Here is a 13,671-nt window from a genome sequence, read left to right on the forward strand (position 1 = left end):
TTATGATTAAAAGTTAATTATCTTCATTACCAGTAATGTGTAAATTAATTCTTGTCGCCCAAGGCGCTTGTCTAAAGATTACTTTTCAAAATTTCCTTTTTTTTGTAAATGGTTTAAAATGAAGATTTAAGTACAGTAGTTTCATTAATGATTTGTAAATAATTTCTTTAAAATAAATATTTATTGAACTTTGTTATTTAATCGTAATTGGTGTTACGATTTCCTTTTACTCCTCCAACTAAACAGCTAACTACGCTGACGCACAATTACACTAACGCACAATTAAATTATACATATTTACGTGATAGCGTGTGCACCCCGTTCTGTTATGATGGCGGTGGCAACGCATTGTATCAGGTAGGGAAAATTTCCTGATGTGCGAGGACTCAACTATCGCCCACAAGCAAATTCGTCAGAGATACGTCTAAGTCACGCACTCACTTGAAGGCATCTGACATGAAAGTAATACAACTGAGGTCAAGTGACTTGACGTGTGCGTGAGGTGTTCCTCAAATCACCCCAATCGATCGATTTGTGCAGCGTCTTGATGGATGTACAGATCACCTGTCTGGCGAGCAGATGGAGTAACATCTGTGACAAACGTTGGAACGTATATCAGAAGTATTACTTGATCCCATGTAAGCATTAGTCACATTAGAATACTTCCACCACCTACCTGAATGGTTCCCCATTGGCAAGCAGGATTTATCTCTTCATATATATCTCAATACATTCGTAACCTCCAACGGCGTGTAGCAAACCTCATCGGTACAAGACACATATTCCAGTATTTCTTGCGTCTAGCAGAGTAGATCGACTGTCGTGTTGTTGCTGCACCTGTCACTGTATGGTCACGGCACTGTCTGTGATGTCATTGGTGGCCAGTCCAGTGCTGTATAAGTTAGTGTTTTTGTTGCATGATCTCCGCGCCAGTCTGAAACACCCGACAACCGGATCTAGAGCTGGGCTTAGCTACATACTGCCGTCTTTATTGTGGGGGTTTTCATACACTCTTATCTCGATCGCTTGTTTCATAACACTCTTCCAGAAACCATTTGTGCCCTTCGTAATATATGTTTCCCCAGATCTGTGTCTGTTTTCTACTGCACGTTCTGCTACCTCTGATTCCTCAGGAAATCGCCGGCCGTCGTGCTATGAACGGGTATGTTCAGTAGTGTGCTCTGTTTGTCAAACATAAAACTATCCACACCCACATACTATTTGTATATTCCTGGCGTTCTGAGGTCTGCATCGTCCTTCACCGGTCTCATAAGTTATCAAACTATTGGTGTAAGCCTGAAGACTGAATAGATGTTCAGCCTTTTCAGGATGTGGCTCATTTTTCCAGTTATCGAGCCACAAAATGACAAAAGTATAATCAAATTTCACAGAAGATGCTTATACAGTTGAGCAAATGTTTTGTTTAAATACTTAGGCTCAATCTTGGACCAATATGTAGCACCAAGTGAGAGACAAAATTCTAAGTGAAACAGATCAGGAAACAACGAACACGAGAAAATTCTTCATGAGGTCAGACCATTGTTTGCAACTCAGAACCAGAATGATTCGATGATACATATTCTCTGTTCTCTTTCATGGATTGGAAACTGGACCTTGGACCCAAATATTAAGTTATGACTTGTGAAATGTATTTGTATCCTCATTTCCTGCGTGAACCATGAACACTGAAAATAACAAGGGTCGAGGTCCTTCAGCGAATGAAACAGCGGACAACTGCGAACTATAAAACGGAGGAGGACATAACTATTGCTATGTATTATAGCGATATCAATATTATACATTGTAACTTAAGAAAAGAAACAAGACAAACGATCCATTGGCAAATGGTGAATGTAATGACAGAAAGACATTCGAATATCAGACAGTTATACAAAGGAAGAAGTTATCCAAGCTTCAGTGTCAAGATCCCAGGTTGTTACGTGGTATGCCACCCTTCGCTGGGACATGTTAATGACAAACTACTTTAAAAAGATTAAGATCATTGTTCAGTGCATGAATTCAGTCAGACATCTGAGTTGACGATAAAATTACTAACAGCAAGGTAGTTTGTCCACGCCATAAGGTATGTGGAGGCAATATAGGGAGTCCTGTGGAGAGAAGGCCTATGCTACTGCCAGTGGAGGTGAGGTATGTAGGTTTGAGTTACAATCTGGAATCTCAACGTACTGCGCTAATTTGGAATGTGGCAGTATGGGGATAGGGGCTAAGACAGGTGCAAAGCTGAATGTCCTATACATTGTCTTTACTACAGAATAAGTAGTTTGTAGTAAGTGTCAGAGAGTTGAAACCAAAACAATGCACGCGACTCAGGACGTGGTGCACGATTTACTTAACTTACTCAATTTAGGTGGCTCACATGTTAGGTGTCCTAAGAGTAACCATATAGTGTATTTGACGAAAAGCGGCTTTTTACCCATCAGCTGTATACATCTGAGCCGTGGTGAAAATTGCTGTTTTGAAGAGCGCGCCGCAGCGCGTTGTGTGAAGCAATCGCCCTCCGTTTCTGGCGGTGGCACCGCTGTGGCAATCGGAGCTTTGGTGTCTCACTCTGGTGGAAAGGGGGAAAGGTTGCCTGTTCACGTGCATTTAGGGGGCGCTATGAGCTCGTCAGTTGCTCAGTGTGGGTGATCTGGAGTCAGTCAGGGGTCAGTCTCTCGTCCCAAACATGCTGGTCTGTCTCTCGTCCGAATTTGTGGCGCAGTGAGAGAACTCAACAAGTGGTCGCCGGGTTGGGGGCTTAGTTCCTGCATCTGAGTCTGCGCGTTAGGCCGCCAGTCTGCTCGAGTTGCTCAGGCAATGGTCATTGGCCGTTGGATAGATCGGTTGGTCGGTCGCGCACTGAGACACAAGATGACTTGTCCGCCTTGAACGTGGACGCGTGTGAGGTCGCCACGTGAGTCCAGTGGGCCACGCCGTATAGCGAGGGGTAGTGGCTTCGTGGCCGACACGAGAGCGACTGGAGTCAACCCACGACATCGGCCTGGCCGGTACGAGATGCGACGCCGTGAGACGGAAGATCGGCGCACCTTCCTGCGTCCGTTGAAGCGGCTGGCAGCGGACGATTCGGGAGAGCGATTTGGGGGTGCTGCGCCAGGTCTTCTCGAGGAATCGCAGTTTATTAGAAGTTAAGTTAATGGTGATATGTTGTTTCATTTACTTGTTACATTCTACTTTTTTCTTGGCGAGATCACCAGCCGCTTTGTTTTGGTCGTCCCACCATTCTTCTCCGTTTGCCCACCCGCGGGAAGGTGGTTATTTATGAGTTGGGTGGTCCATTTTTCCCTTGTGGTGTAGGGGCGGGTTAGAGCAACCTGTGGTACGGATTGTTCGGTAATCATCCTATCAATCTGCCGTACGTTAATAGCTGCCTCTGTCATGTTTGTCGGTTTCCGTGTGTTAACGAATTTACTGCTTGAAGTGTAACGGCCTAATTCCTGAAATATGTTTTTATCTTGCCTATCATCTTCAGAGGCGGTATGTGTACTGTAGAGCATGTTTGACCAACCTTGTATAATTTTTTGTAAGATTCCATTTCATGGGCTTTTATTTAAATGGTCACTGGGTGTTTTGTGCTGTCCTTAGGTTAGTTAGGTTTAAGTAGTTCTAAGTTCTAGGGGACTGATGACCATTGATGTTAAGTCCCATAGTGCTCAGAGCCATTTGAACCATTTAAATGGTCATTTTAGTATATAACGTTGCCACCCCTCCGCAGTAAGACTTTTCTTAGAAGTTAAAATCAAGTTGCACCTTCGGTGGCAAGGTAATCTTTTAATTTTAGTGTTTTGTACTGTTTCCATCCCTCCTACGGGGTTCATAGTTTGTGTGCTTGTGTGAATTGTTAAAACTTTTACTTAAGGTAATCTGGTGTGTTGCAGATTTGCACCTGTGTAGTCTTTCAGAGGTTGTTGTGAGCGGTCGTGACTACGGCCGTGTCAAAAGGGAGCGGCAAGGTTCTCAGCCAGAAAGCTCATACACTAAAAAATTTGTTTCTTTCTGACTCTGAATAAAATGTAACTTGATATTTAGAGGGTGCTTTTTGCTTATAATTTTAAATCTCTTTCTTAAGAAGAAGCTTTTATAAATAAAATTCCCATTTGTTAAACGCAATTTCATTTTGATTTCATCAGTTACTCCTTGGCAACTACTTCCAAGCTCACGTAGTGTGATTAAATGTGTTAATGTTCTTGATGAATCGCTAATAAAGAAATTCTTAAGAAAAAGTTTTGAAAATAAATTCACGGTTCAACATTCAACTTCATTTTTATTACTTTCGGTTTTTCACCACTGGAAGAAAGGCAGTATGTGACATCTCGTGTACGTGACTTTAATAAAAAATGTATGATTCAGTGTCGTTTTTGTGTAGTTGGTGATAATTATAACAGAGAGTGAAGGCCTGGGTAAATACATTCTGAGAGCTGGCAATATCGACGAAGAAGGGTGAAAAATCCATTTAAATCTATTTTACCTCTGTGAAATCTTCTGAAACGCTGAGTGCATCGCAACGGTACGAATAGCAATTGGCAGATGATACATTATTGTGATTAGCCACCAGTTTATACCTTTGAACAACGGAGTATCCCTCTTTGAGTTGCGAATAGACTTTTGTAGCTTCATATATTGATTTCAATTAATTCTCATTTTTAGGGCTATAGGATAAGTAAATTTGAAGCTTCGTAAGTATTAAGTTCAATAACACGGTATCTATATACGTAACTTAATGTTCCATTGTGATAAATATCTTACTATTTTTTTAGAAACAGAATATCAAGCAAACAACAAAATCTGTTGAATCACTTGTGGACATTGACACCATTCGTTACGGTATGGAGGTGAATCCATATGGTATCTGTCACCTGGCTTCACCATCAACTGTTACAAGAGCGATGAGCTATCGAAACTTCCGTTTATGGTTCTGCATCTAAAGTGACGGGATAAAATAAAAACTCATTGCATGAAGTAATGGAAAAAAATTTATTGATGTACCTCAGGGTAAACACACATGGACACAAATATTTAACACACATTGCATGGAGGTAGAAAACATCTGACAAGAGCTGTGGAGAGTAGCATTACATTAATTTCTTGACTATGTACATATGGAGACGAATCTCTTATTTTTGCAGCACTGAGCTAATCAGAGGACTGTAAATGGCTGTAATCGCAACATTTTTTATACAGTGTGAGGAATATCTACTTCGTTCCACACGGGATACGACAATGTTAGATGAAATCAGAACATCCTATTCTGGCACGCAAACATGACAAAGGTTCTGACAAAAATATTTACACAGCATGAAGCGATTCCCTAAGTGGACTCGCTGTCGATTGGTTCCTACTAACTAGTAAAATCGTGTCACCATAACACAGATTTCCCGTTATGGTAGGAGTCATTATTTCAGTTCGGTCCTGAAATCTTAAAGAACCGCTGAATAGCAATTTCCTGCAGCCGAATACAAAGTTTATATCATCCTCTAAGTGACTCAGGTACCACGTAGGAATTCGGAAATACATTTTCAAGACTATCTTATTGTTATTCAGATTTAAAGAACGGAAGGTACAAAGAACAGAACTCTAGCGCAGTTCCTTAATCTTCATGTACCGTGTCATAAGACCCAAGTCTCGTCAGTATTAGAGCACATACAATTTAGGAGAATTGCTTTACACCGCACGGCAGAGGTTTTATAGCGTTGAAACTTAGTTTTATTTATTTCTGTCTGTGAGTTAATTAGGTAATATTTCTTCGTGAGTCTTCACATTCAGGTTAAACGGCATCAGAAGTCCATTCGACAGCCTTCCTGTACTAAGTATATCAGATAAGTACAACTGTATTTTAATATAAAGGCCTAAAGCTGGCGTTGACGGAATGCTGGGTCAGTTCACGAAAGCTGTGTATCACAATCTTAAAACTATGACGTGTATCCTATGGGCGTACCAATTATTTAGAAGCGTATGATGAGAATGTCTGGAACTGAATTACGCAGTAAGACGTCTCTGGCACAGGTGTTGCTGGTCCACTATGACATCTACGTCCGTAAAATTTTTAATTAATCACTTTACACACAGGTGTCCTTAGTAAAAATACATTTTCCGTTGTAAATTTGTAACTTATCGTTTTAAGTCTTTTTTTCCAACACTCAACCCTGTGAGCCACTTTGTACAGTCACTACGATGAGAGGTAGCACCATATTAACCCTGTTAGCCGACGTAGTATGTTTGATAACCCCTGTTCTCATTTGTAAACTATTTTAACAAATACCATGTTCTTTAACGACAGTACTACAGTAAGATCCACGAAACAGCGTCTAGGTGACGTGAAACATGATCAGAGAACTAGTTCAGGGCACACAAAAGAACCGCACGTGATCAAAGCACTAGTGCTGTGATGTCATTACATTACAGTCACAAATGTAGTACGTATGTGTACAAGAACGGTGTATCTCGTCTTGCGCATAGGAATGATACTGACTCAATCAACATAAGGTAACTTTTGCATGGTTCATTTATACTGGTTCTTCATCCAATAATAGTGACACCAAACAAAATGCAACAATTCTTCCACAATTTATTATGTCCACCGATGCACCAAGTTAACATCAACGTACCTGCCAGACAGTGACGGCTAGCAAAAGGCCGTAATTCCCTAGTAAATACCTGAAGAGAAATTATGTGTTGTAGAGGATACGGATGCTAAACAGCCTCACGAGACAACAGGAGGAGGCAGCGTCAGTGCGACTATTGCCAAAAACACGTGTGCTGTAGTTAATTCAGGTTCACTGACTGAAACGGGTTTGGTCCACACCGAATAGTCAGCCAGCTGTAGGTACAGATTCTTTCGGGACGCCAAACACCAGCAGTAGACGCACAAGAGCTCATGAGAAGACTGTTGTCGCTCCCCCAAAAGGCGACGGCACAAATAAAACTGACGCAGTTCCGTGTCACTTTGGCAGCTGAAAGTGGCGTCCACCTCTCACTGATCTTCCTAGGGTCTTCAGTGATGGAAACATTGTTACTGTCTCAAACAGCTGTCCGCAGCGGTCCCTACGTCTTGCAGCCGTCGCCCGCACCACCGCCGGCACCGACACCGCCGTTCATGAAGGTGGTGACGGTGATGTCATCGGTGTGGTGGGGAGGGGCGCCCACGACCTGGCCGCTGAGCTGCCGCAGGCTGCCGAAGTTGGCGAGGGACGTGGTCGTGTCCCAGGTGGGCTTGCAGTAGTAGCGCTCCTTGCGGGATGATCCTAGTGAGGTCGTGAAGGTGCCGCCGTGCTGCAGGCGGCTGCGGCCCGACGCGCTCGTTGTCGTGGTCGTGCCCCTGACGACAGAGGGACGAACAGCTCAGTACCCTGACATGCTATGGTATCCAGTGGTCGTGGCACAGATGTAGAGCACACACCTTATATACACAAATCAAAAAAAGTTTTGCATCACACCGGTTCCCAGAACTCCTAAAGATACACATTGAGTGTGAATACTGTATCACAGACACAGTCCCCTTCACTGTTCAGAGATGTCACTAACCCCGCCCAATGAGCAGCGCCTCTTAGACGGATGGTGTCCAACAGCCGATCAGTTCCAGTCATTCCACAACGAAGGAGGTACACGGCTCGTGTTGTCTGTAGTTCAACCATGCCTAGATGGTCAATACCGCGGTTCAAACGCGTCCGCATTGTTACTTTGCGCCAGGAAGGCCTCTCAACAAGGAAAATGTCCAGGCGTCTCGGAGTGAACCAAAGCGATGTTGTTCGGACATGGAGGAGATACAGAGAGACAGGAACTGTCGATGACATGCCTCGCTCAGGCGCCCAAGTGCTACTACTGCAGTGGAACACCGCTACCTACGGATTATGGCTCGGAGGAATCCTGGCAGCAACACCACCATGTTGAATAATGCTTTCCGTGAAGCCATAGGACGTCGTGTTACGACTCAAAGCGTGCGCAATAGGCTGCACGGTGCCCAACTTTTCTCCCGACGTCCATTGCGAGGTCCTTCTTTGCAACCACGACACTATGCAGCGCGGTACAGATGAGCCCAACAACATGCTGAATGCCATCACGTTCTCTTCACCGATGAGTGTCGCATATGCCTTCAACCAGACGTCCTCGGTGACGTGTTTGAAGGCAACCTGGTCACGATGAACGCCTGAGACACACTGTCAGCGAGTTCCTGCAATATGGAGGTTTCCTGGTGTTTTGGGGTGGCATTATGGTGGGCCGACGTACGTCGCTGGTGGTCATGGAAGGGGCCGTAACGGTTATACGATACGTGAATGCTATCCTCCGACAGATAGTGCAACCATATTTGCGACATATTGACGGGGCATTCGTTTTCATGGACGACATTTCGCGCCCCCGTCGTGCATATTTTGTGAATGACTTCTTTCAGGATAACGACATCTCCCGACTAGAGTGGCCAGCATGTTCTCCTGACATGACACCTATCGAAAATATCTGGGATAGATTGAAAAGGGCTGTTTATGAGGACGACGTGACCCACCAACCACTCTGGAATCGCCGTTGAGGAGTGGGACAATCTGGACCAAAAGTGCCTTGGTGAACTTGTGGATAGTACGCCACGACGAATACAGGCATGCATCAATGCAAGAGGACGTTCTACTGGGTACTAGAGGTACCGGTGTGTACAGAAAGCTGGACCACCACCTTTGAAAGTCTCGCTGTATGGTGGTACAATATGAAATGTGTGGTTTTCATGAGCAATAAAAGGGATGGAATGATGTTTATGTTGATTTCTATTCCAATTTTCTGTACGGGTTCCGGAACTGTCAGAACCGAGGTGATGCAAAACTTTTTTTGATGTGTGTAGTTTGTGACACTTGCAATTGCGCTATGAGGTAACCATTGTAATCTCCTCATCGGGTGATGGGTCATTACAAGTTAAGTGTGCTTTATAGCTACCTTAACGTCTTACATTATTCACCAGATGAAGGCAAGTCAAATTTTCTCAGGTGAACTTCAACGTGGCTCATCACCACACATACGAAAAGAAAAGTGTTGGCTTATGCCCAGAGGAGCAGGTTCAGCTGCCTAATTTGTAAGACTTTTTCTATCATTTGTGCACACTGGTATTTTTCCTTCGTGAAATGTAAGACTTGTGTTACGTGTATAGAACACGTGTAGGTGACCGTATGTGTGTGTGTGTGTGTGTGTGTGTGTGTGTGTGTGTGTGTGTGTGTGTGTGTGTGCATGCTCGTGTGTGTGTAGTGTGGTGTCATGTTTGGGTTGTATCACAATGAGAGAAGGGAGAAGGTGAACCTCGGTGTTGCCATAAAGTCTACTTTTCTCGAATAGCAGCAAGGGGGCCGGCGGACTTAAAAGTCCCGATCTGACGGATGGATCACCACCAACAGTCCCATGCGCTCACTGCACGAGACATTGGGAAAGCTGCCAACAGCGTGTGCCGTACCAGGACACCACCAGCCACGCACGAACAGTCCGTGCACGCCCTTGCTTAACACCACTGATCTGACGGGGATCAACATATTGTACGAGGCATAACCGTTTGTGTTCACACAAAAAATACGATGGACTAAGGGTGTTTCCCACTTAATAGCAATGAATGTCACGAATCATCTAATAAACCATTACATCCTTGGTGATTTTTTGTTCCATGCAGATTAGGCCGTGTTTTAAGTCATGTTTCTGTGCAGAAACTTTCGCCTCCTGAAGCTGAAAACATAATCAGTAGCTATTGCATTGCAGTTAGTATTTTCAAACTTAAATAAGCTCAGGAAGCGTAACCCGAACCTATTAGAAAATTGGATGTACGTATATGTGTACATAAGTATGTACTCATATAGCTATTACTATGTAGCTAGTATTTTTAAACTTAAATAAGCTCAGAAAGCGGAATCCGCACATATTAGAAAACTGGATGTACGTGTATGTGTACATATGTATGTATGTATGTATCTTGCACATCTCCTCGCAAACCACTGGACCGATTTCAACGAAACTTGATTCACATATCACTTACGGTCTGGAAAAAATCAGTTGCGAACCAAATATGAAAGAGCATGCGGTGAAAAAGCGGGGAGCCCAAGACGTGCGAATGCGGACACTACAGTCATCCAGAATTTGAGAATCAAAACACTTAGTGACTTTACACGTACGAGACTTCTTATTGCTGGTAACGGCCGCAAAATGATAAAAGCAGAAAAGTTTATCGCTTATTTCGTTTTCACTCTTTATGCAGTAAAACTGCAGCATAAAGCATGACGTTTTAATTCATTACTGCATTAGTACTAACTGTCACAACAAATTTTGTGGACAATATTAACATACACCACTGACTGTACCAGCGAAATTATGTTATTGTACGACACATAGTTTGGGAGATTTGATATCATAAACACTGAAATGCGTGAAAAACTGCCGCATCATGTATGACGTTTTAATTTATGACTTCTTTACAACTATCTTGTAACACCCAAAATGCAGATAAAATACCTTCTCCATTATCCAAATTTTTTACCGTTTATTATTCGTTCATAACTTGTACTGTACTGCTAATTCTGAATCTCTAAGCTTTATTACAGAAACTATATGTAATATGTAATAGATGTAGTATAACTGATTGTAATTACAATGTAAATATTGTAAATTGCTGGCTACGTGCCAAGGGATCTTTATTTAAATGTACCGATAGCAACGATGGAATGACAGTAGCTGTGCCGTTGTTTATCTTTACGTATGGAGAGTCTCTGTCTCGCTGCGAGCAGAGGGGAAGCAGAACAGCTTTAGTCATTAAAGAGTGCGGAAGTGTTTGTTGGGCGCTCCTGCAGGCGCGGTTTGCAGCTTTAATCGCGCCAATGTGGGTGCTATTTTGCTACTTTGTTATCCCGCAAGTATTGAGAGAACGGTAGGAGTGAACAGGTGGAGTAAGCCGCAATTCTAACTACTGCCTGCCCCACATTTATCCGTGGCTCTGGAGACGGCTTGTGGTCCTCAATAAGCAGCAGCAACAGCGGCAGCTCAGTATTGTCGTCGGCAACTTTTTTCGCTGTCCGCACAGCTATAACAACGTAAGACTGTTAACTGACAAGGTGTGATTGATATTGTACAGGTATTACCCAGTGGCATTTCTTTCACAAACTTCTGCTAACTCTCTTGAATAATAACCTGCAATAGTTAAAACTTGTAGGGCACCTGTGTCGTCATTTTCCTCATACATTATTACCAAGAAGAGTCTCTTTCCTTTCCATACAATCACCAAGTGTCGTAAAAATATGAAAATTGATTAACTATTTACTGGCAGTTTTGTTTGTTCGCTAATGACGAGCTTCATTCTAAATTTTACTGCCTTAGTAACAATTCATTGTGGAGTAGCATTGCAGAGGCTTAAAGAATTTGCAATTTTAAGTATTAACTTCACTTACTTAAAGTAACGTAAAATCTCATGGGCAAAACTAATAACTAAAGATATATCACAAATTAAGAAAGCGAAATTTCATTTATTCAGTATTTAGCTTCGCGAGTGACTTCTGCCAGCTTGTTAAGTGCCATATTTACTTAAATTCAATTCAATCTTTCAATAATTAATAGTAAATTACTTGCTGTTTTCCAAATTTTGCATTAAGTTACGCAGAAGTTTCTAAAAATCACTTTTCTTTTACGTAAAAAGGTGTCACTTACAATCAGTCATTTATTTAACCAGTAACTTCATTTAACTTTGCATTCAAAACTTAGTATTTCAAATTAGGTAACTGCGAACTCAGTGCTATCTGATTCATTTATTTTCTTGTGAACTGTTGTATTGTGGGAAAGCGTGACAACCTTCTGTTGTCAGACCAGTAATTATTTGCTTCATTTTCTTTGCCATTACCTTTCTTAGGATTCTGGATATTCATTGCCCTAGTGGGGTGGCGACCGTTTAATTGTCCTTTTTTTTCTAATCAGGATTTTTGTATTAAATATTACGTGGTACCCTGTATCCTCTGTGTGATTCGTGAATGTTGCACTAAATTCGATCCATTTCAAAATTACACTGAACCACGAAAGAAACTGTTCTAAGCATGCGTATTCAAGTACAGAGATGTTTAAACAGGTAGAATACGGCGCTGCACGTATGTACGATAACAAGCGTCAGGTGCAGTTGTTGATCAGTCACTGCTGCTACAATGGCGAGTTATCAAGATTTAAGTGAGTTTGAACGTAGTCGGCGCACGAGCGATGGTACACAGCATCTTCAGGATAGCGATGAAGTGGGGATTTTCCTGTACCACCATTTCACGAGTGAACCGTGAATATAAGGAATCCGGTAATACATCAAATACGGCCGGAATAAGATCCTGCAAGAACGGGACCAACGACGACTGAGAGCAATGCAACCATTCCGCAAGTTGCAGCAGATTTCAGTGGTGTTCCATCAACAAGTATCATGCGAACCATTCAACGAAACATCATCGATATGGGCTTTCGGAGGTGAAGACCCACTAGTGTATCCTTGATGACTGCACGACACAAAGCTTTACGCCTCGCATGGGTCCTTCAACACCAATACTATACTGTTGAAGACTGGAAACATGTTGCCTGCCTTGCAACGTGCTGTTCAGAAGAGATCTTCACCCCCTCGACCCTTACGGATTTATGAACAGCCCTGCAGGATTCATGGTGTCGATTCTCTTCAGTACTGCTTCAGACATTAGTCGAGTCCATGCCACGTTGTGTTGCGGGGGCGTTACACGATATTAAGCAGGTGTACGAGATTCCTTGACTCTTCAGTGTATCTAAGCATGATCATTATCTGCACAACGTCAGAAGTTTCTCCATGTACACCATAGTCAGCTGAAGTCACTCACTGATGATACAGACCCGCAGTGCTACCAAATTGCAGATATTTTGTTTGCTACGTATCAAGAGCGGGCTTAAGATTCATGGTGTCTTTACGCTAGCCCTGGGACCATGATCACCGACATTGGACTGTTGCTGACTGGAAACATGTTGCGTGGTCGGGCGAGTCTCGTTTCAGATTGTATCGAGTGGATGGACGCGTACGGGTATGGAGACCTCACGAATGCATGGAAGTTGTATGTCAGCAGGACCGTTCAAGCTGGTGGAGGCTCTATAATGACGTGGAGCGTGTGCAGTTAGAGTGATCTGGAACCCCTGATACCTCTAGATACGACTCTGACCAGTGACACGAACGTAAACATCCCGTCTGATCAGTTGCATCCATTCATGTCCATTCTGCATTCCGACGGACTTGGGCAATTCCAGCGGGACAATGCGACACTCCACACGTCCAGAATTACTACAGAGTGGCTCCAGGAACACTCTTCTGAGTTTAAATACTTCCGCTGGCCACCTAACACACAGACGTGAACATTATTGAGTGTATCTGGGATGCCTTGTAACGTGTTGTTCAGAAGAGATCTCCACCCCGTTTTACTCTTACGGATCCAGGGGACAGCTCTGCAAGATTCCTGGTGTCAGTTTCATCCAGAACTACTTCAGACATTAGTCGAGTCCATACCACGTCACGTTGCGGCACTCCCGCGTGCTCGCGGAGGCCCTACACGATATTAGACTGGTGTACCAGTTTCTTAGGTTCTTTAGTCTAAAATATAATATAATATTCCAATACAGTTGTGAAAAATTCTCTGTATTCAAAATACTGGTTTTGAGCTGTTGAAG

General features: G+C 43.0%; 1 protein-coding gene across 1 annotated transcript in view; it reads right to left on the minus strand.

Annotated features, from left to right (window-relative positions):
- Positions 1-5,055: 5,055 nt before the first annotated feature.
- Positions 5,056-13,671, minus strand: part of LOC126234472 (neuropeptide CCHamide-1 receptor-like) — a 51,887-nt gene continuing 43,271 nt past the window's right edge. Inside the window, exon 5 of the mRNA XM_049943164.1 lies at positions 5,056-7,333. Within this exon, the coding sequence (XP_049799121.1) occupies positions 7,060-7,333 (274 nt within the window). The 3' untranslated portion in view covers positions 5,056-7,059. The remainder of the gene's footprint in view (positions 7,334-13,671) is intronic.

This window comes from Schistocerca nitens, chromosome 2 (genome assembly GCF_023898315.1).
Source record: "Schistocerca nitens isolate TAMUIC-IGC-003100 chromosome 2, iqSchNite1.1, whole genome shotgun sequence".
Taxonomy (NCBI): Eukaryota; Metazoa; Arthropoda; class Insecta; order Orthoptera; family Acrididae; genus Schistocerca; species Schistocerca nitens.